Consider the following 24,242-nt stretch of genomic DNA (forward strand, 5'->3'; position numbering starts at 1 on the left):
GATTGTAAAGTTGGGTTATCTGAAGCATTTACTGTTGCAATATCATATTAGACACACAGTCAGACTTTCTATATAGAAGAAATTATATGTATATGCATATAATGCCCTTCAAAAGGGGGAGGAAATTTTTATAAGGTTGATACAGTTGGAGCGGGTATGTTAGTAATGCTACTAGCTAGAGATAGTCTTTCATTGAACGATACTGTCAGGTTCAGAAGATACCAAATGAATAGAAAAGTTTCTCTGACAACAATGTATGTATTACATATTCAATAATGTGAACTTTTGGCAATTTATGATTCTAGGACATATATCAAACATTTCATAATTGCATACAAAGCCACAATGGGTGTTACCCAATGAATGCTTTAAGCATTAGCATGTAATGTTCAAATCAAATATGTGGTCATTCAAATTCCATAAATTTGAATTTGTCTATTTGTGGGTTTTTTTTAATCTCAAAAGGGGCTGTATGTGGATTTAAAATACTTCTGGCCCTGGCCAGTGTGGTTCAGCTGTGCACCAAAAGGTTGCCATTTCCATTCCTGGTCAGGACATAAGCCTGGCTGTAGGCTCAATCCCCTGTAGGGCATGCAGGAGGCAGCCAAATGGTGTACCACTCTCACATCAATGTTTCTCTCTCTCTCCCTCTCTCTCTCTCTCTCTTCCCCTCTCTCTCTCTCTCTCTCCCAAAATCACTTTTAAAAAATCTTTAAAAAAATTTCTTGATCCTTTTGAATATTCTTAGTAAGCAAAAGTACTTGGATAACTATTATTTTAATTTTTAGTACATTCTGTGACCAGGCTATGTTCTCTGTTCTCAAGCTTAAAGTTTAGATGGGGCCCAACTGAGGTACCTCATCTAAGATGTCACCAGTTCAATTCCTGGTGAGGGCACATGTCCTGGTTGTAGGCTCAGGCATGCAGGAGGCAGCCAATTGATGTTTCTCTCTCATTGATGTTTCTATCTGTCTATCCCTCTCCTTTTCCTGGTGTTGCTCAGTGGGTAGAGCATCAGCCTGCTCATCAAAGGGTTGCAGGTTCGATTTCCAATCAAGGGCAAGTACCTTGGTTGCAGGTTCCATTCCTGCCTCAGTCGGGGCACATTCACGAGACAATCAATCAATGAGTTTCTCTCACATCAGTGTTTCTCTCTATCTCTCTCTCTCCTCCTCTCCTGTCCTCTCTCTCCCCCTTCCTCTCTACTCCACTCCTTTCTCTCTTTTTCTCCCCCTCCCTCCTTACTTTCCACTCTCTCTAAAAATCAATGAAAAATATCATGCATGAGAACTAAAAAATAATAATAACAACATATTAAAAATAAAATAACATTAACTTTAAAAAAAAGTTTAGATTGGAAGGCAGATAAGTAAAACAGGGATGATAAAATTTGACTGTAGGATGATATTAAATGACCATGCTCCAAAAAGGTAGGTGAAATGTGGGCATAGGAGATGGGAGAGGGACAGTTATTTATTTTTTGTAAATATATAAAGTGGAGTTGCTATGCATCAATTATCATTATAATTGTGTTTTTAACTTTATAAAAAATGCCAGAACAATTTTCAAAGTTATTATACCATTATAGTTACTGTTTGTATAATATAAATTCTTTTCATCCTCTTAAGCTTCAATATATTTGTGTCATTGAATCTAAATTGTGTCTCTTGTGGACCACATGTAGTTCAATCTTTTTTTTCTTTTTAATTTACCTATTCTGCCATTGCTGCCTTTTAATTGGAATGTTTAATCTTTACACTTAATGTAATTAATGATAAGGTAGTAGTATTTACATTTGCTATTTTGTAATTTATCTTTTGAACTTGTACATTTTTTCTATTCCTCCATTGTTGCTGCTGTTTGTGTTAAATACATACTTCGTAATGTACCACTTTAATTCCCCGTTATTTATTATACATTTAAAAATATTTTCTTAGTGGTTGCTCTGGGGATTAAAATTATCAAATTATAACGATAGTAGAGGCCTGGTGCACAAAATTTGTGCACTTGACTAGGCGGGGGGGGGTTGTCCTCAGCCTGGCCTGCACCCTCTTGCAGTCCGGGAGCCCTCTGGGGATGTCTGACTGAGGGCTTAAGCCCACTCCCTGGCAGTTGGACATCCTTAGCGCTGCTGCAGAGGTGAGAGAGGCTCCCTCCACCACTACTGCGCTTGCCAGCTATAAGCCTAGCTCAGGGCTTCTGGCTGGGCAGTGCACCCCCTGTGGGAGTGCACTGATCACCAGGGGGCAGCTCCTGAGTCCAGCACCTGCCTCCTGGTGGTCAGTATGCGTCATAGTGACCAGTTGTTCCATCATTTGGTAGATTTGCATATTAGCCTTCTATTATATAGGATAGTTCAGATTAATACTAATTTAACTTTAGTAGTTCAGGAAAACTTTGCTACTATATAGCTTCATTCTCTTTCCTCTCCTTTATGCTGTTATTGTAATACAAATTATATCTTTATACATTAAATGCCCATCAACATAGATTTATAAATATGTTTTATTCAGTTGTTTTCTGGTGTGTTTTTTGTTTTTGTGGTTTTTTTTTTAAATATATTTTATTGATTTTTTACAGAGAGGAAGGGAGAGAGATAAGAGCTAGAAACGTCAATGAGAGAGAAACATCGACCACCTGCCTCCTGCACACCCCCCAACGGGGATGTGCCCGCAACCAATGTACATGCCCTTGACCGGAATTGAACCCGGGACCTTTCAGTCCGCAGACCGACGCTCTACCACTGAGCCAAACCGGCTTCTGCTGTGAGGTTTTTTTTGTAAGTAAGTATCATAGTTTTCCATATTTTTATTTTGAAAACTGGATATTTAAAATAATAAAATATGGCAACTCAGGAATTCATATAGGAGAAAAAATGAATTACAAACAAAAACATATTTGTACTGTCTTTTATATTTATTTATGTAGTTCCTTATACAAGTGTCCTTCATTCCTTTGTGTGGATTTGAGTTACTGCCTAGTGTCTTTTCATTTCAGCCTGAAGGACACCCTTTAGTATTTTTTGGAGGGCAAATTTCCTAGTGACTTATTCTCTCTAATTTTGTTTATACATATATTTTGGTAATGTGTTAATTTCTTCATTTTTGAAGGATAGTGTTTGGATATAGAATTTTTCATTGGAAGTCTTTTCCTTCAGTATTTGAATGTCATCTAACTGCTTTCTGCTTCCATAGCTTTGGCTGTAAATCTTACTGACAAATATGTGATAAGTGTCTTCTCTCTTGACACTTTCAAGATTCTCTCCTTGTCTTTGGCTTTCAACAGGCTGATTATAATGGGTCTAAGTGTGGGTTTCTTTGAGTTTATCCCACTTGGAGTTATAAGCTTCTTGGATGTGTAGTTTTTCATTAAATATGGAAATTTTATGACTATATTTTTTCAAATAGTATTTCTGCTTTATTTCACCTCTCCTTCTGAGACTCCCATCGTACATATGTTGGTATGCTTGATTGTGTCTCAGGAGCTTCTGAGGCTCTGTTTATACTATTTCTTTCTTTCTTTCTTTTTTTTTTTTTTCCTACAGGCATACCTTTGGAGTTTTGTTGGTTTTGTTCCAGATCAGCATAATAAAGTGAATATCATAATAAGTGAGTCACATGAATTCTTTGGTTGGCACCAAACCAAAACTTACACTGCTCTGTTGTTTATTAAAAATATGTGAACATATTTGCAATATCTTATTTAAAGTCTTTATCTAATAAGTCCAATGTAGGAGCTTCCTCAAAAATAGTTCCTACTGATCCTTTTTTCTCCTACGTACGGACATTATATTCTTGTGTTTTTGTTTTCTGGTGTGTTTTTTGTTTTTGTTTTTGTGGGGTTTTTTTTTGTAAGTAAGTATCATAGTTTTCCATATTTTTATTTTGAAAACTGGATATTTAAAATAATAAAATATGGCAACTCAGGAAATCAAATTCTACTGTCTCCCCAGGATTTTTGTTAGTTCTGTTTTGTCTAATAGTTGTTGGTTTAGTGACTTTTCTGAATTCCTTCCTCCAAGTCTGTGTTCTTTGTTGTGAGCACAGAAGTCTTTGCTTAGTTAGTTTAGTGGTCATCTGATGACTGGCCAGAGATCTCCTTAAATATCTTCAACTAATAAGTCTCCCGTCTCTGCCAGGGATCTTATAATAGTATGTGTGCTGGGGCATGGCTTCCACACTCAGCCAAGGACTTTACAACTTGACCATAGTCATTACTTCTTACTTATATGGAGCGTAAAGCGCAGGCAGAAGGGAAAGCTAAGGCCTTCTTAGGTCTTTCCTGAGCAATCAAATGGCCCTAAACTGTATATTTCCTTCTATCAATAGATTCCCAGGAATATGCCAGAGTTTTAAAAAGTCCCTACGGACATCTCATTTCCAGCTAAATATCTTAGAATGGGTGGAGCAATGGTGCTTCCAAAAAAGTTTGAAGACTTTTAATCTTTTATTGGATATTATGGGTTAGGGTTAGGGTTAGGGTTTTAGCAAAGAAGGGCTATGACTGTATTTGCAGAGAAAAAAATATTTGCCAACCAAGTGGAGAATGAATTGAAGGGGGACAGACTGGAGACAAGGAGATGAAGGAGATAATTTCAGCATTATAGGAAAAGAGTGATGAAGGCCTGAGTTAAGGATGAAGTAGAGAGAATGAAAAAAAGGGAGAGAGGCGGATTGGGAAAGCTATTTTACAGATTAAACTCTTCATGACTTTCATGGTGATAAATTGGAAAGCCAGTGGGAACAGGTAAATAAGAGGGAAGTGTCTACCTACTCTCAGGTTAAATTTGGAAAACTGGTTAAGGATGGGTTCATTCACCAAAAATGTAAACAGAGCAGGAACAGGTTTGGGAGAAAACATAAAGATGAGGACCCAAATGGAATTAATATTACCTATGCTTAAATAATCTATGTATTTTTTTTAGATAGAGACGGAGCATCTTTGAGAGGGAAATTCTATGTAACTGTACCACTCAAACAGCTTTGAATTCAGATGCTATAATCTCTTCTTCCCCTCCACCCAGGAAATTCATCACCATTCTTGGTTTAGGAATGTTTTAAAGATGCTTATTACTTGCAATGTATTTGGCAAAGTGAGTGGGACTTGGTAAACAGAGTCTCTACCTACGTGTGATATAAATTTTCAATAGTCATTTCTTGGGCGTTTTTGCTTTCTAAAACCTAGCACAGATCAGATAACAGATAAGACATTGTTGTTAATGCAAATTACATGGAGACACACGAGTCAATGACTCCTTAAGCCCCCGCCAATTAAACTGAGCCTACAATAGGTGGTTTTAACTCTTGGTAAACGTTGATTTTCCTTGAAATCCAATCCCTGCAAAGCGGTAAAGACAAGGGGGATAGATGGCACTACGGAATTAAGCCTCTGGCCGATCCCTCTTCTGTCCACACCCCTCCTTTCTCTCTTTTGCTTCTCAGATGACCAAGTCGTTTTGGAGTAGGACCGCGGTGAGCATCAAGCGAAAAGGGTTCTGATCTCTGCAATCCTGCGACTCCATTACCCTGCCCGTCACCTCCGGGACTGTAGCCCCGCATCCCAGACCAGGGGCGCTCCCAGCCCCGCAGGCCGGGCCCCGCACTCCCCGCCCCGCCCCGCCCCGCCCTCGCATCCCGGACCGGAGAAGCTCGGCCCCCTACGCCGTCCGCCCAGGGCGGACCTCCGGGGACGCCGCCGGCTCCCGGCTCGTCTCCCATTGGCCTTCGGGGCGGGCGGAAGCCGAGGCAGAGCCGTGAACCCGGAAGTACTTCTCGGCGGAGGCCTGGGCGACTCTTTTGAATGGAATCGGGCTGATTCATCGCCGGTTCGCGGAGCCAGATCCGGGCCGAGTCTGACGCCCTGCCGCCGCCCCGCCGCCCCGCCGCCTCCGCGTCACCGCAGCGGGAAGACCCGGGTGCAGGCCGCGGACCCCCGCCCGCCCTCAGGTAGGACGGGGAAGGCCGGCCCCCCCTCCGGAGGTCGCGGAGACGGCGCGCTAGGCCGCGGCCGCCCCGCGCTTTCCTGAGTCACGTTGCCCAGCCGAGTCGCCCCTGGAGGCCGGGCCGTGGTGAAGGGCTGCCCGGGTGTGGGGCAGAGTGAGGGCTGGGTGTCTCCTCCTCCTGGTGCTTCTCCCGAATCCGCATCCTGGGAACCTCTCCTTTCTGGGCGGGGAGAACCCGGGTTTAGGGCCGGTAGTTGTTGGTAACATTGGTAGTTACTCCTGTTTTGAAGAGGAGACAAAGGAGAGAGAAGAAAATTAATTTTCTTAATTGAAGGCATGTTGGCTTGATCACTTGTCCTTCCAGAGCTCTGTGTTAGGTTTTTAGCTCCCTTAAAACAAACAAACAAACAAACAACAACCCAGAGATTCCCTGGTTTTTCCGTCTTGAAAACCTGCAAAAACAGTGTGTGGTTATTCCTGCTTTTTAAAATTACTTTTAACTTACTTTCAATGAGTACTTGTTGGGGCATTGATTACATTTCTTGTTTTTCAGTGAAGTAGAAATCAGCTTCTGTGTGTTAGCTCTTAAGTTTGCTGGGGACGTTACTTTATTTCAGTCAAAAGAAGAAAAATGTAAGCTTTTTGTAAGAATCAGGTTATGAATCTGGCGACCGGATGTAAAAGTTTTGGAATTAAAATGGTACCAAAAATAGATAAAGGTTTCTTGGAAGAGGCAGGAAAGAGGTTTTTTTTTTTTTTTTTTTTTAGCATAGAAATATAATTCTAGGGTGAAAATAATATTTTTTCCCCACTGCTCACAACAGTGTATTTGTAGGGCTGCTGACTTAAAATGTTTATGGGGAAAGCAACACGACAATCATTGATAATGTTGAAATAACAAAAAGGAACAGAATACAATTTTAGTGGAGATGATTAACATAATGGTGACCTTCGTATAAGCCTACCAACTTTCAAAGATTAAGTTATTTGGCTCAAACAAATTGTATGGAGGTCTGTGCATTTGAAGAGACTTAAGACATAGTCGCTCAGAATTAACTAGTTGCAATATGTTTAGTGAAGTGCTATTTAATCAAAAGCTTGAATATTGTCTTAAACTTGTCCCAGAACAAAATTACATCTGGCCAATGGAAGAAAGATTTCACGATCTTTCAATGAAGCCTCACCTGTTGAATTTAGGAGACTTTTTTGCTTTGGGTGTTTAGATAATACCATATTACTGTTCTCAAGGAAAAGATGGATTTTTAACTTCACTGACATGGGTTCATTCTCTTTTTTGTACTTGTCATGTAAACTGCGTTTAGTTTCCAAGTTCAGAACTCGTGTGTGCAAATCAGTACCAAGAAGCAATGGTGCGTTTTTTGTTTTTCAATTTCAGTAGAAACCAATGTCCATTTCATAAATCAGTGTCCACCTGTGGAAGCCTCGATTGTCAAATACCCTGTTTCTTGCACTTATTTGACATTCATATTCTGTTTTGTGACACTTTTCATGTTCCCACTTGTAAAATGAGAATTGGATTCAGTAATATTTTCCAGCCCTAAGATGATAATATAGTAAAAACAAAAGTTATTGAATACCTATAATGTTCCAGGTACTCTATTAGATGCTTTGTATTTATTTTTGCAACAGATTTGCAAGGTAGTTGCTCCCATTTGGTTTATAGTCTAGAACAGGGGAGGGAACCTTTATTCTGTCAAGGCCATTTGGATATTTATAACATCATTCTCAGGCTGTACCAAATTATTAACTTAAAAATTAGCCTGCTCTATTTGGTCAAACATTTAATTAACTCAGCTCTAATGCCTTGGCAGGATCAGACCAAATTATTTCAAGGGCCTTATACCGTCCCTGGGCCCAGATGTTCCCCACCTCTGGTCTAGAAGAAGGCACTGTATCTTATTCCAGATCCTGTAAGGCAGGGGTCTTCAAACTACGGCCCGCGGGCCACATGCAGCCCCCAGGGGAGTCTGATCCTGCCCGCCAGGTTTTTTGGGCAGTGAGCGCAACCAAGGTGTTACAGTGGGGATTAGTAGTTCATATAGTCCGGCCCTCCAGCTCTCTGAGGGACGTGATCTGGCCCCCACTTTAAAAAGTTTGAAGACCCCTGCTGTAAGGAGTAGGTATTGAAACCGGGATTCAAATCTAGGTTTGATTGGCTGCAGAGCCTTTCAAGCTCTCTCTACTATGCTGTCCTTTCACTTTATGTATTTTTCATGGGTTTATATCATGCCTTCCCAGATAGTTTGTAAATTTTTTTCAGTACAAGTCACTAAGTTTGTTACTGGCTCTATTTTTGTACTACCTTATAAACATGGTAGTACTTAATAACTGTTTTACTTGAATGCCGTAATTAGGAGACACCACAAGAGATATTTATGATAATTCTAGCCACACTCTGTTCTGAAGGGGGAGAATCTTGCTTTCAAAATCCTGTTTATATAATTAACTTTAATGTTGACTCTTTGTAGTTCTTCCACTGAAGAAAGCCCTTAAGAATGTGAAAGAAGTTCCTAATTACTTTCCACAAATCAGAGTGGAGGAATTAGAAATACAGTGAGATCACAAATGTGGAGTGGTTTTAAAAGCATTTAGCATCAGTGTGCGAAATAATAGTATTTAACTTCATGGGTTGGTGAGTCAAAAAGGAAAATGAGAAACTTAATAGTAAAACCAAACAGCTAAGGGCTTCGTGATTTTGTTTGAATTTTATGAATTAACTAGAGGCCCGGTGCATGAAGTTTGTGCACTCGAGGCAGTGGGGGGCCGGAATCCCTCAGCCTGGCCTTTGCCCTCTCACAGTCTGGGAGCCATCCGTCAGACATCCTTAGCGCTGCCATGGAGGCGGGAGAGGCTCCATTCACCACCTCTGCATTCTCCAGTCATGAGCCCGGCTTCTGGCTGAGCAGTGCTCCCCTATGGGAGTGCACTGACCACCAGGGGACAGCTCCTGCATTGAGTGTCTGTCTCTAGTGGTCAGCGCGTGTCATAGTGACCTATCATTCTGCTGTTTGGTCAATTTGCATATTAGCCTTTTATTATGAAGGATTGGGCTACTAGAGGCTCTTGTGAAAAGATTGAAAAGTAAACAAAAAGAAAAAAATCACATTTTGCCCGACTGGCTTGGTTGAGCATCCATCTATGAACCAGGAGGTCACATTTTGATTCTGGTCAAGGCACATGCCTGGGTTGTGGGAATCAATCCACAGTAGGGGGAATCATTGATGTTTCTATCTCTCTCTTCCTCTCCTCTGAAATGAATCAAAATGTATTTTTAAAAAATGATCACATGCTTAATCAAGATTAAGATAGTTTTGGAACATCTGTTTTTTTAAGTCCATTTATGGTGCCATAAACTTCCTGTAAATAATTGGGAATGATGTATTTTAATAACATCATGAACATTATCTAACTATATCAGGTTCTAATCAGATATTAACTCAGGAGATGAAAAATGGAAAATTAACCTTTTGAAAATAATGATGCTTTGTACTGTTTTTACTAATTAGAATACATTACTAAGTGTGTGGCATAATACATGTAGCTAAACACTTTATTAATATTATCTGACCATATTTTAAGTAAAGTTAATCGTATTATGAATGAGCTCTTGAGTCCTCCATCTTTTGATAGGTGTAAAAACTTGGTTTAAAACCATAGACCTTTTATTTTTAAGAATTGGAAGAATTCTCTTTTATGGTGTAACACTTGAATTTTATGTTTTATGTAGCACTTCAATTTTATGAATCCCTTCGATAAAGTCTTCAAAATGCAGATCCCTTCTCTCCATTGTGATTCATTTAGTATTGTGAAATATCCAGTAATTTTGTTTGTTTGTTCTTTAAGTATATTTTAAATTATTTCAGAGAGGAAAGGAGAGACAGAAATATCAATGATGAGAAAGGATTGTTGATTGGCTGCTTCTTGCACACCCCCTACTGAGGATATAGCTTCCAATCCGGGCATGTGCCATTACCAGGAATCATAGGTTGATGCTCAACCACTGAGTCATGATGGCCAGGCTACCCAGTATTTTAAAGATCCCTATGTGGGAAGTAGAATCTGTGTTGGATGAACTGTAGCTATGCTCATAGGATAATAGTGTTGATGACAGCAGTTAGCATTTATGGTTTACTTACTATGTGCCAAACATGTTAAATGTTATATCCATTGTCTTCTTTAATCTTCAAACAACTCTGTGAGATGGATGCTATCATTATCTCCATTTTGCAGATGAGGAAACTGAGACTGAGAGAGGTTACTGACCCAAGGACACAGAGCTAATAAGTGTTAGACCTGGTACTTGGACTACAGAGTTATAGCCTTTAACCCTCATATACCAATTTACCATCTGGGTCCAGTGTACCTTCTAACATTTTTTACACCTTTAAGTCATGAATAATGTACATAAGTAAAAATAAAGAGATAATAAAAACAAAAACCAAAAAAAACACACAACTATTTTAGAAATGTTAACCCTTTGCACTCCGCTGTCCCCTCTCAGGGGACATTGCAGTTTATTAGTGATTACGGGGAATTGAGTTAATTCAACGCACGTTTCGCAAAGTAGCGTCGAGTAGCTGGTAGCCAATGTCCAGAATGGTTCGGAGTAGCTGGTAGCCAATGTCCAGAATGGTTCGGAGTGCAAAGGGTTAAGTTTAAACATAGGAAATACAATTTTTTATTCCACATTTCTTGATTTTGAAGGCATATGTATCTAAAATGGATAACATCTTTTGAATGTAATTAACTGCTCTTCATCCACCTGGTCTATATCTTGTAACGATCAGCTCCACATTTTAAATACCTCTAAATGGGCTCTAGCTTATGATTTCTTCATTACTTTTTGCAGCAGTTGAATGTGTGTTAAATATACATAACCTAAAGTTTACCATTTTAACCGTGTTTAGGTGTACAGTTCAGTGGCATTAAGTACATTCACTTTGTTGTGCAATCATCACTACCATCTATCTCCAAAAATTTTCATCTTCCCCATTGCAATACTTTTGAAAACAAACATTGAAAGTCTTAATTTGGTGGAAGAGAGAATGGTCATCATCTTTGCTTGCAAAACATTTTTATTTTCAGATATGTAAACACCAATTAGAGTTAGTCCAATCATTTATTTCCATTGGTACATTATCTATTTCCTTTCAATCACCTTTGTGTTACACATCAGCATTTGTTCACATATGAACTGTATCAACATCATAAAAGGTAAAAGAGCTCAGGAGGTCACAGTTTGGTTCCTGATCAGGGCACATGCCTGGATTGCAGGCTCAATCCCCAATAAGGGTGATGTAGGAGGGCTGATCAGTGATCCCATCATTGATGTTTCTAATAAAATGGTATGTGATAAAGTTCTTTTAAAATATATATATATTTTATTGATTTTTTTTTACAGAGAGGAAGGGAGAGAGATAGAGAGTTAGAAACATCAATGAGAGATAAATATTGTTCAGCTGCCTCCTGCACACCCCCTACTGGGAATATTCCCGCAACCAAGGTACATGCCCTTGACTGGAATAGAACCTGGGACCCTTGAGTCTGCAGACCGACGCTCTGTCCACTGAGCCAAACCAGATTCGGCTGATAACTCACAAGCTTATACCATCAGTTTTATTGTCTTACTAGAGGCCCAGTGCATAAAAATTCATGCACTAGAGGGGGAGGGGGTCCCTCAGCCAGGCCTGCCCCCTCTCACAGTCCAGGAGTCCTCAGGGGTGGGAGGCGACCTGATGATCAGGTGAAGACGACGCCCCCATCACACCTCTGCTGCTGCCACTGCCGGCAGCGCAAGCCTCGGCTGGCCCTGGTTACCTGAGTCTTAGGTGGCTCTGAGTGGCTGGGCAGCCACTATTTGAGGCTTGCCTGCACCTCCAGTCGCACTATCAACAATTTTAAAATATAATAAAAATATATTGGGGAAAAAAGTTGCAGTGGGCCTGAGGTAAGGCCCTGGAATATGCATTTTGAAAAAAAGAAAGAAGGAACTCTTACCTTTTTCAACACTGTGGATGGACTTGGAGATTATAATGCTAAGTGAAATAATCTAGTCAGAGAAAGACAATTACAATATAATCTCACTTATGTGTGGAATCTAATGAACAAAATAAAACCAGAAGCATGGATACATGAAATAGACCGACAGCTTTCAGAGGGGAGGGGAATTGGGGGACTGGGGAAAAAAAAAGGTGAAGAGATTAGCCAAAGAGTATATATGTATAATTCATGGACACAGACAACAGTGTGATGATGGCCAGAGGAAAGGGGGAAAGGCGAATAGGTGAAGGTGAGCAGGGGTTAGGGGTGAATGGGGACATCTGTAATAATGTCAACAATAAAGTTATATAAAAAAATACATATAATTTAAAAAAACAAAACAAAATTTTGATATAGGATTAATCATGCTCTCTAGCTCCCCAGAATGATATTCCATACCTTCTGGAAATAGTAATTAAAAATTTAATTTCTATTTCATTTTTGTAATTTTGCTTCTCATAAAGCGCTTATATTTTCCTTTTTAGTTCTCGAAATTATATCATTTCATTTACTTTTTTTTTTTTTAGGAGAGAGGAAAAAAAATACTTCAAAATAAAGTCATAACTGCCAGTATTAGCAATAGCTTGACTTAAGAAGAAACTTGTCAAAGTCCAACAAATTGAAGCTTAACACCACAGGAGTTGTAGTTACTGACCAGGTGAGAATTAAAAATGGATTTTACTTTTACATATTCTTTTAGGAAATGACATAAGAATGTTTTGAAAATATATCATTTTTAACACATATCAAATTATAAATCAGATAATCAGATTTAAGGGTTCGTGAAAGCATTTTTTAGTTTGTTTTCTATAAACTTAAAAATAGTGGTGTGACTTAAACGTTTATCAATATTTTTCATTTCCAAATGTTGGTATATTTTTAGATCTGATTATCTTATCTTAAATGTTTTAGTTTGTTAACTATTATTTCCTGTTTGCTGAGACATCTAATTTTGCTCAAAACACAAATTTGACCTGCCAGATTTTCTTTCCCTCTGCTCCCCACATTGCTCATGTATATTCACAGCATCTGGAGTCTGTGTAAAGCCATCAGAAACAACATGGGGAATAGATAAACTGAACACAGCTGGGAATCGACTTTGGCCTGGAATATCTAGAGTATATTCTATGTTGTTAGTTGTTTTTTGTTTTTTAAATCCTCACTCAAGGATATGTTTGAGAGAGGAAAAGGGGCGGCGGAGAGAAAGAGATAAATATCCACGTGACAGAAACATTGCTTGGTTGCCTCCTGGGGATCAAGCCCAAAACCTATATGTGACCTGATCGGGAATCAAACCCATAACCTTTGGGTATATGGGATAACACTCCAACCAACTGAGCCACCCAGCCCAGGCGTGTTGCTACTTTTTTTCCCCATTTACGTTTAAGTTTGTAAGCTTGAAATTGTCAAGAAACAATATATTTTAGAGAAATGTCTTTTATATTTTAAAATATTTAGGTGTTTTTTCCTCCATCCATAGACTTTTTAAAAATGCTAAATATATTGAGTGTCAGATTTGAATTTAAAATTTTTAATGAGAATTTGATGGAGATTTTATTTGTAAATGTTGCCATTAGGAGTATGAGTTAAGGTTGTGAAGCAGAAATTTGTCTGGGCTATCAAGTTTTCATATATGCCTTTTCATTTTTTTAAAGGAGTTTTTTATTTGTTGTGAATCTCACAAACTTGTGCAGTGAAAGCTGGATACTAAAATATATTATTTAATTTCTATAGAATTCAAAAATAGCAGAACTAGTTTATGCTTTTAGAAGTTGGAATTCTACTTTGTGGGGTGGTAGAGACTGGGAAGGGGGCAAGAGAAGTGTTCTTAGGTGCTGATAATGACCTGTTCCTTCATCTAGGTCAGGAGTGGGGAACCTTTTTTCTGCCAACAGCCATTTGGAAATTTATAACATCATTCGAAGACCATACAAAATTTTCAACTTAAAAATTAGCCTGCTAAATGTTTAATTAACTTATTCCTAATGCCTTGACAGGGCCAGACCAAATGATTTCTCAGGCCTTATACGGCCAGATGTTCCCTATCCCTGATTATGGGAGTGTGGTTCCTTTGTGAAAATTCCAATTTACTCATTTGTGTGTTCTTCTATATGTGGACTTGAGTAAGTTTGCATTGTTCTATATATGGACTTGAGTAAAGTTTGCCGTGCTTATATTATTAAATACTAGAGGCCCAGTGCACAAAATTGGTGCACAGGTAGGTCCTTAGGCCTGGTTAGTAATTAGGGCCAATTGGGGCCTTCCAGCTGCGTCCTCCCTTCCCTGGTTGTGTGCTACTGGGGCCTTCCTTCCTTCCGCACCATCCCCCAGTGGTCAGCACACATCATAGCGAGTGATAGAATGCCTGGTCTCCCGGTCGAACTCCCATGGAGACGCTTTGTATATTAGCCTTTTATATAGAGAAAGTCTTATGATTACATTGTTAGGATTCAACAAACTTGATTAAGCAATAAAGTAATGATCGTTAAGTACATTATTTTATTTTTAATATGTTTTTATTGATTTTAGAGAGAGAAGAAGGGAGAGGGAGAGAGAGAAACATGGATTGACTGCCTCCTGCAGGCCCTCTACTGGGGATCAAGCCCCAAACCTGGGCATTGCCCCGACCTGGAATCAACCAACAACCTCTCAGTTTATGGAACCAATTGAGCCACAGGGCCATAAGTATATTACTGCATTTCAACTTGTATAGCACTTTTTACTAGTAAAATTATAGGGACAAATGACTAAATGAATCTTTTAGCATTTAACTTATATTTTGTATTAATAACATTTTCTAAAGCAAAGAGGAAGAGAAATTGTAAGGCATATTTGCAAGTAGAAAAAGATGGTTTATTCTCATCTTTAAATGTTGAATGGTACTGGATATGAATTTGTATAACTTGATTACTCCTTTTTGCCTTGCTTTTTTTTTCCTTTCAGTTTTTTTGTGTGGAATTTCTAGGCATATCAGAATGTCTTCCGCAGTTATTCCAGACATTAAAAAAAAAATCAGATTGATATTTCAAAGTTAATCCTCTCTATATTGATTAACTCTAAGATTATAATTGAGAACAGCAGCTGAATATCCTTAGCAAAAAAGGACATATCTCCACAATATCTGAAATAACACAAAACATCTGTCTAGGCTGTAAAACACTATCTTACTGCATTTAATGTTTATTTTTAATATTCCTTTTAGTATAATGAGTTCATTTTTCAAAAGCCTTTGATGCTAATTCAGAGATCCATAATCTGCTCACAATGTCTTTCACATGTAGTTTTGATGATAACTGACAAGCTGTAAGTTAATTAGCACAGAACTTACTAATGAGGATGTTAAAATTTAATTTTAAAAGTGGGAATTTTTATTTGTACACTCTGGACAAATGGGAGGAAATTCAGTCATACATATAAGCATTTCAGGCACTTTTTCCTTATTCAGGTACTTTTATTAGATAACAATAAAAAATATAATTAACTTAATGATAGCAAAGTTTTGAAATTATTCTAGGATTGCTTGTCTTTAAAACTGGGGATAACCCAAAACCAAAGCAGTAAAATAAGGTCTGTTAATTAGCATGGAAGACAGCTTCTTGAATTAATATGTGGTGTTAATTAACAGGAAGTCTGATGTTGTGTTGTAATTACCACCAATATTTTTGACATACTGAGTGACTGAAGGTGAATTATATAGATAGCAATTGAGTAAACACTTTTGTGCTTAGAAACGTTTTCCTTTGTTTCTGTTTTCTAGAAATATGGACAGACTTCTTAGACTTGGAGGAGGTATGCCTGGACTAGGCCAGGTTAGTACACAGACTCTCAGTATTTCTTTGTGTGTAAACTGCAAGTTTTTTTCTAGTTATCCAGAGAAAGAAATCACTCCCAAGAAAATCACCTCATAGGTAACATTATGGTAAGAAGCTTACCTTACCTGGTTGCTGTATTTCAACACTAAGTGACATGTGGAGTACATTTTCTATTATTTTAATTTAGTTTTTGCCTAGTAATAAGAATGTTCTCTGTTTGCTTTGATTTAATATTTGGGGATATGCGAGATTATCAAACTTGCCTTTTAGTAAAAAAGGGACTCAAAATACCTAGTTTGGGGGTTTACAATGTAACGTGAAAAAGTAAACATGGCCTACTCTTGGTAAGATCCAGAAAACTGATCTCTAGAACATTGGTATTTATAATTTTAAGACTGATAAATTCTTGTTAGTAATTATGATATATGGATGAATTGGTAAGTAATACCTTTTTTTACTTTAAATCTGGTACAGATTTTTTTTTTTACATTCTTATTGAAATTAAGTGCATTTTTGGTTATTTTAATTATCATTTGTCTTGTTCCATGCTGATGGACAAATGACCTCTTCATAGATTTCTGTTTCAGGGTATTCTATCTACTTTCAGTTAAAGAAGAAATTTCTACCTCTTTTGAGTTCTACACTATCTTTTCAGTCCTCTGTTAGCAAGAGGGTTGACTATGTGTTGTTCCTTCCTTTTAAATAATGGATTGTTTTATTTTGGTGGAATATTTTTATAATCCACCTTTACCTCATTTCTATATCATTATTGATGACTGTCTTCCTTCATACAAAGTAGTTATTTTGTGTAAGAAACACTTGTGCTTGAAATTTCATGAAATTTTCAGTGTTTTAGAGGCAATTTTTCAACAATGATTTGATTAGATCTATCATGGTTTATGACATTTTTAGACAATTGAAATCATTTTGTGATTCTATATTGCATCCTTGCATAGCCTTTGGTTATTTTTTATAGTTTTGTTAGTTTTAAACATTCTCATGTTTTTCTACTATCAGCCTGGTTTTCCAATTTTGTAAGACGAAATCCATTTTTTAACAGGCCTATGCGTCTCTGAAGTTGACTCTTCCAAAGCTGCTTCTGTACTTTTTTAAACATTCTAGATAGCTTCTAGAATTTCCCTAAATTTTTCTGCTATTAACAATAACAATGTTGAGACATACACAATTGTCAGAAATGAGGGAGGTGGTGTATAAGTACTACAAAATCACCTGCAAATTATAGGTAAGAATGTTGCCTTAGTAGAATTCTTAAGGGAAGTTGTATCAAATTTAAATATCAAAGTGACTTTCCTTGAACATTAAATGCAATAGATTATGTATCTTGTGCTGGGAAATTATTGGATGTGAAATAATGGTTTTACTGACCACAAATTGAGCTACAATCATATGTGAGTGACCACCAAACTTTTGCATTAAGTGGAAAACTGTGTTGTTCAATAACCTCTCTTTGCTATGTGATCATTTAATCAGCCCTTGGGTCCTCAGTTTTTTCTTATTTGAACTTAAAAATACATTACTTAAGAATCTTTCATTTCATGTATGCTTTTCATCTGGCCAATTAGATGACAAACTATCAAGGAAATAATTTTTGGGGGTTCTTCTGTTACATTTCTTTTATCAAAAAACTTTTCCCGAAAATTTCATTTTATTCTTATTCTAGATCAAGCATGTTAAACTTGTGACTCCTGAGCCGCATGCCTCATTTATTTGGCCCATATTAGCCTTTGAGTTTGACCTGTTTGTTCTAGACTAATTTGTCATATACTTACTATGTTACTTCTACAATGTGAAATGTTAAGTGCATTATCTTTTAATAAATAGGAATGAAACATTGAATGTATTGTTTTTTTTAATAAGAAGTCAAAGATCTTTAGATTGATAATAGCCACTCTTGCCATTTGCTAATGCATAGCAGCCAATAAAAACAGAAAAGGAGACATAAGTTGTTTTATCCTCCAAAAATCAGTAGAGAATGTTACTATCTTACCATTTAATTGAAAAGGTAGGATTTCCTCATAATAGTTTTCCACAAAACTTGCTGAAAAGTTTGCAGATGGCCCCTTTAAAACATGGGAATGAGCAGAGTAGGGTTCTTCATCTATTCTAGAATTCTTACCTATCTCTGAATAGAAGTATCCTTTCTCTTTTTTCCGTGTGTGGTCCTTCAGCTTATTCTCTGATCCTATACTTTCTTGAAACCTTGCTCCATTGACCACCTCCCCTTCTCTGCCTCCAAAGATATTTAACTCTCCTGTATTCTATAAACAAAACTTTCCAATCCCCTGGCAATGGGCAAGAGATTCCTGATTGGTGGTGTTGCTCTTATATTAATCAGGGGCAAAGCCAGATGTACAGTCCTTAGTTCATCCTAACTGTTGCCTGTGTCGGTGGCCAGAGCTGTTTCATGCTTGAAGCACATTAAAAACAAAAACAAAACTTCACTGCATCCTGCCATTAAACCTTTTCTTCCATTTATTTATAGAATTTCTGAGATAATAGCTTATACTCACATATTTTACTTCCTTACCTCCATTGACTCTTCCTGAGATTATATTCTGACCTCCTCCATTACTGTACTGTAATTGTTTAAATTGCCAAGTCTATTTGCCTACTTTTAGTTCTCTTTTAACTAGACTTCAATATTCCACACTGTTCAAAATGTCTTTCTTTTTTGTTTTTGTTTTTATTGATTTTTAAAGAGCGAGGAAAGGAGAAGGATAGAGAGATAGAAACATCAATGATGAGAGAGAATCAGTGACTGGCTGTGCCCTGACTAGGAATCAAACTGTGACCTCTTGGGTCCTAGGTCAACACTCAACTGCTGAGCCACACCAGCCAGGTTACAATGTCTTTCTTAAAACTCTCTTCATTTGCTTTATTATGGTACTTTTTTCCTAGTTCTTCATTATGGTGCTTTCAGAGAAGGCTTTCTGAAAATGGTAAGGTATAAGCTACATTTGGAAGGATTTTTTCAGGTGACAATTAATTTAAAAAAGTAACTTCATCAATTGGATATGATCTATTTTATTATAACTCACAAATCCATACAGTATTTGGGTTTGTGTATATAATAACCATATTTTCGATTTCCTATTATGGGTCTTGGATGAGACATAGACTTTCAGTTATTTGTCTTTTAAGATTTGATCTAGTGTTTTATAAGGAAGGATTAATTTAGCATAGCAATGGGAAAATGGCTAGAATAAATAAAGAAATAACATTTTTATGTATAAGGAATCTTAATATCACATTACAATTTCCTCTAATTAATCATAAATTCAATGGAGTTCCAATAAAAATGCCAACTAGAATTTTCTTGGAATTATAAAACTAATTCTAAAATGCATATAGGATAAAACAATCCAAGAATAGTAAAGAAATTCTTAGAAATGAAAATGACACTTGCTTTACCAAATATCAAAAGATATGTTAATTCTTTATGACTCAAGGAGTGTTATATTGATATAGTGATAGCTAAGTAGATCAGTATAATTAAATTGAAAGCCCAGAAATAGGTGTATGCATATAGGGGAAATTAATTTGTGTTAGAAATGGTATTAAAAATGAGTGGGAAAGAAGAGGCCTGTTCATTAAATGATGCTGGAGCAAGGGGCTTTCTATGTGGGGGGGAGGAGGAGTAAAGTAATAATTAGATTACCTTATTCTGTATACAAGAATGTATACCAAATGAATATGTAACTGTGAAAATCAAAGTTTATAATTTTGGAAGACATACCCATTAGGATGGTTATTATCAACAAATAATCCAAAAACAATGGTTGGTGAGGATAGAATCTGTGTGTATTTCCTGGTAGGAATGTAAATTTGTGTGACCTTTGTAGAAAACAGAATTACCATATGATCCAGCAAGTCCATTACTGAATCTATGCCCCAGGGAATTGAAAACAGGGACTCTATTAGATGTGTGTACATCATTGTTCATAGTAGCATTATTCACAGTAGCCAAAAGGTGGGAACAGCTTGTATCTGATGATAGATGAATGAATTAAAAAAATGTACTATATACATACTATAAAATATTATTCATCCTTTAAAAGGAAGGAAATACTGACATATGTTACAACGTGGATGAACCTCGAAGACATACTAAGTGGAATAAGCTCATTACAAAAGGACAAGATATTGTATGATTACACTTATATGAGTTACTAGAGTAGTCATATTTGTAGAGACAGAACATAGAATGGTGGTTGCCAGGGGATGGAGCTCATAGTGTCATAAGAGTCAGTGTTTAATAGGTACAGAGTTTAAATTTGAGAAATGAAAAGTTTCTGGAGCTGGATAGTGGTTATGGTTACATGACAATTGTGGAAGTACTTAATGCCACTGAACTGTACATAAAAATGGCTATGGGGTAACTCTTACGTATATTCTACCATAATAAAATTAAATTACCATATCCTTAAAATGAGATTAATAATATAACTGTAGCTGTTTTTATGAGGACAACATAAACTTAGAGTGAGTGATTATGTCCACCACCCCTAAAATTTTTGGAGGAAAATTTAATGTGATATTCAACCTCACTGTATATCAGGGAAATGAAAATTAAAACAAGTATTTGATTTTTAAAAAATAAAAGTCTGTTGTATTAAGTGTTAATGAAGACTTGGGGAAGCAAAAATTTTCGTGTAAGCTTTTTACCTGAGGGTGAGTTGGTGTGGGGCATTGGTCGGCAGAGGGTGAGTTGGTGTGGGGCAGTAGTCAACAGAGCCAAATATCAACAGTACAATGCTTGAAATTTCTTTTGAGAGCCGAAAACCGACTTCTGTGCATGGGCCACGAAGATTCAATCTCACTGTACGGGTGCACCCGCAAGTGGTATTTTGTGGAAGAGCCACACTCAAGGGGCCAAACAGCCGCCTGTGGCTCTTGAGCTGCGGTTTGCCGACCACTGGTGTGGGGTGTGAGGGTTGGTTAAAAATTATATCTCACTGCCTAGAACGTTACCTGGCAAATAGAAGGTCATAAATATATGTTGTCCTAGCTGGTTTCTCAGTGGTTAAGAGTGTGGCCTGAGGACTATAGAGTCAGGTTCAATTCCAGTCAAGGGCACATACCTCTGTTGCAGGTTCTATCCCTGGCTCAGGTTTGGGCTCATGCAGGAGGCAACCAATCTATATGTCTCTCTCACATCAATGTTTCTCTCTGTCTCTACTCCTCCCTTCCTCTGTTTCTCAAAAAAAAAAAAAAAAGAAAGAAAGAAAGAAAGAGAAAGAATAAAATGTTCTCAGGTGAGAATTTGTGTGTGTGTGTGTGTGTGTGTGTGTGTGTATTTTAAATGAACATACTATATGTGAGTATAAATGGTTAAAGTTACTTTGGAAAGCAATTTGTCAGTCTCTAGTAAACTTGAAAATGCCCTAATTTCTGTGGGTCAGCAATTCCATTTATTCACTTTAGAGAAACTTTTACACATGTAGAGACATCTTTAAAGGTATTCATTATGATATTGTTATTGCAAAAGTGTAAAATACTTAAATATCTGTCTGTGGCAAAATGTGTTATGATGGAATATGCAAGAGTTAAAATTAACTAGATTGCATATGTCAATAAGTATAATAGATGTTATAATCATACTAAAGGCCTGGTTCATGAAATTTGTGCACGGGTAGGGTCCCTAGGCCAGGCCTTCGATGCGGGCCGATCAGGGCCTTCCGACTAATGGCTGAGGCATTCCTTTTCCAGCTGCCAGCCAGGGCCTGCCTTCGTTCCAGGCCATCCCCTGGTGTGAGAGCATGTCATAGCAAGCGGTCGAACTCCTGGTCAAACTCTTAAGGGAACGATTTACATGTTGGCCTTTTATTACATAGGATTAAGAGAAAAATTGAGGTTTTGGAGCTATATAAACAATATGAAAGCAGTAACAACATGTTAAGCGCCAAGCCTGTTTTGTCTTCCTTCCCATTTAGCCAACGATATCTGATTTCACCAATATGCTGGCAGCCAGAGACTGACGTGGTACGGACGGAAAGTTTAAATCAGATATAATAAAGGGTTTCAAAATACATAGTTGACATACTGAGGGTCCCCATTCCAGTGGGGATCCTCACCCAGGCTGGCCCATGGCCCCATGCCTCATCCCCAAAATCATGCAGGGCCTTGTAGAAGTTCTCTTCTGAGTGAGTTGAGTCATTAGAGATCTTTAAGCCAAGGAGTTCTGCTTATCAGACTTATATTTTTAAAGAACCTGGATACTCTGGATACTACATAGGAAGACAAGAATGGAAAAAGAGATAACATCTTTTGTAAATGTATATAACTCGAGTGAAAGGATTATGAAGTTTATAGCAGCACTGTGCAGTAAAAGTTTCTATAAGTATGGAAATGTTCTGTATCTGCACTAATATTGTAGGCCAAGCATGTCAGACTCATGGCCCACAGGCTGCATATCGTTTATTTGGCCCCTCTTAGCCTTTGAGCTTGACATGCTTGCTGTAGTCACTATCCACATGTGGCTGTTAAGCCCTTGAAATGTGACTAGAGCCACCTGGCTGGTGTTGCTCAGTGGTTGAATATTGACTTATGAACCAGGAGTTCACAGTTTGTTTCTAAGTCAGGGCACATGCCCAGGTTGTGGGCTCAATCCCCAGTAGGGGATGTGTTCAGAAGGCAGCCAATCAATGATTCTCATTGATGTTTCTATCTCTCCCTCTCCCTTCCTTTCTGAAATCAATACAGTAAAATAAAAGAGAAATATGCAAATTGACCATCACTCCACTACACCCAGCAGCCAATCGGAGTGCGTATGCAAATTAACCCAACAAAGATGGTGGTGGCCATGGAGCTGGAGTGAGCAGGAGGCTTGGGTTGCCCCTGGCGAAAGAGGAAGCCAAGCTTCCTGCCCACCTTGGCTGGCCCTGGCCTCCGCTCAAGGGTACAAAGTTTCAATTATAGAAGATAAATAAATCCCAGATACCTGCTTCCAGTCGGCCCTGGCCTCTGCTCAAGGAGGGGCTGAAGAAAAAGAGAGGGTCTGGAAGCTTGGGTTGCTGGGGGATGTGGCCAGCCTGCAAACAGACATCAGCCCCTCACCCAGACTGGCCAGGCACCCCAGTGGGGACTCTCTCACCCACGTTGGCCACACCCCTATGGCCCCATTCCTGTAAATGGGCAGTTGAATATCCCTCGAGGGGTCCCAGATTGGGAGAGGGTGCAGGCTGGGCTAAGGGACCCTCACCCTCCCTCCCCAGAGAAGAATTTCATGCACTAGGCCTCTAGTATTTTAAATGAAAGAAATGTGACTGGAGAAATTGAAGAACTAAGCTTTAAGTTTTATTCCATTTTAATTAAGTTTAATAGTCACATGTAGTTATTGAGTCCATGTGATGTGCTCATTGTGACCAAACAACTGAATTTGTAGTTTTATGTAAATTTGTGTAGTCATATGTAGCTGTGCCTACCATATTGTACAGCACAGGCCTAGACAACCCACACCAAATTTGAGAAGGGAGGGCGGCTAAAGGAATTTCCACTTTATATGTAACATTCTCTATTTTTAGTAAACTAAAGCAAAAACATTACGAGTAACATTAAATTATCTCAAATAAAAATTTCCTTTAGTACTGTTTACAAAAGCCACCAAGTAAAACAAAACCAGAAATTCCTTTTATTGTTCATTACTTTTTCTCATACTTTACTTAATATCCCATATTCTCCTTCAGTCTTGGAGTTGAAGAGGATAATAATAAAGAGATCGGCAGAGACTAGATCATGCAGGGCCTTGTAGAGATTCTCTTCTGAGTGAGTTGAGGAGTCATTAGAGATCTTTACTCCAAGGAGTTAGTATGCTTATCAGACTTATATTTTTAAAGAACCTGGACACTCGATACTACGTAGGAAGGCAAGAATGGAAGCATAGACAAGAAGCTACTACAATGCTATTTTAAAATTATTGATTGTGGTGTCTGCTTTTATTATATATATACTTGATAGAGAGATTCTGGTGGGACTTGATGTGTACAATTAGTCTTTACACCTGTCACATTTGAAATAAAATTATTTACTATTGACACAGTAGCATGAAAATGAGCAGCCTTTTATAAAGGCTTTTTATGAGTTCTTTGAGCTCTAGCCAATCTGTATTGACAATATTATATGAATACTTTGGTTACCACTTTTTTCTTTTAATTCTTTGAGTAGCTATCATGATGTGATCCTCTGAACATTTACAAACATTGATAGGTTAATTTGTTTTTTTTTTATTTTTAAGGAGTAGAGAAGGGTCAATAAATTTTAATTGTTTTGTTTCCTTGCTTAACTACAGATAGTGATTTTGCTTCAGAAACAAAGCAAAAATACAAGACACTTAAGTTTTTTTCATTTGTTGCTTTTGTAATGTGATAATTTTAAAAAGTATAGTTCTTATTTTTAAAAGTATAGTTCTT

The 24,242-nt window shown here is 37.7% G+C and overlaps 1 protein-coding gene across 2 annotated transcripts in view; it reads left to right on the top strand.

Annotated features, from left to right (window-relative positions):
• Positions 1–5,711: 5,711 nt before the first annotated feature.
• PSMD14 (proteasome 26S subunit, non-ATPase 14) overlaps positions 5,712–24,242 on the top strand; it is a 78,936-nt gene continuing 60,405 nt past the window's right edge. The window contains exons 1-3 of one of the 2 annotated variants that reach the window (XM_084891560.1): positions 5,714–5,945; positions 12,529–12,659; positions 15,759–15,810. In XM_084891560.1, coding sequence (XP_084747686.1) covers positions 15,763–15,810 — 48 coding nt within the window. In that variant the 5' untranslated portion in view covers positions 5,714–5,945; positions 12,529–12,659; positions 15,759–15,762. Of the gene's footprint in view, positions 5,946–12,528; positions 12,660–15,758; positions 15,811–24,242 lie in introns of both variants that reach the window. The other variant, XM_084891561.1, reaches the window with a different exon arrangement.

The sequence above is a fragment of the Pipistrellus hanaki genome, assembly GCF_964339955.1.
Source record: "Pipistrellus hanaki genome assembly, chromosome: 8".
NCBI lineage: Eukaryota > Metazoa > Chordata > Mammalia > Chiroptera > Vespertilionidae > Pipistrellus > Pipistrellus hanaki.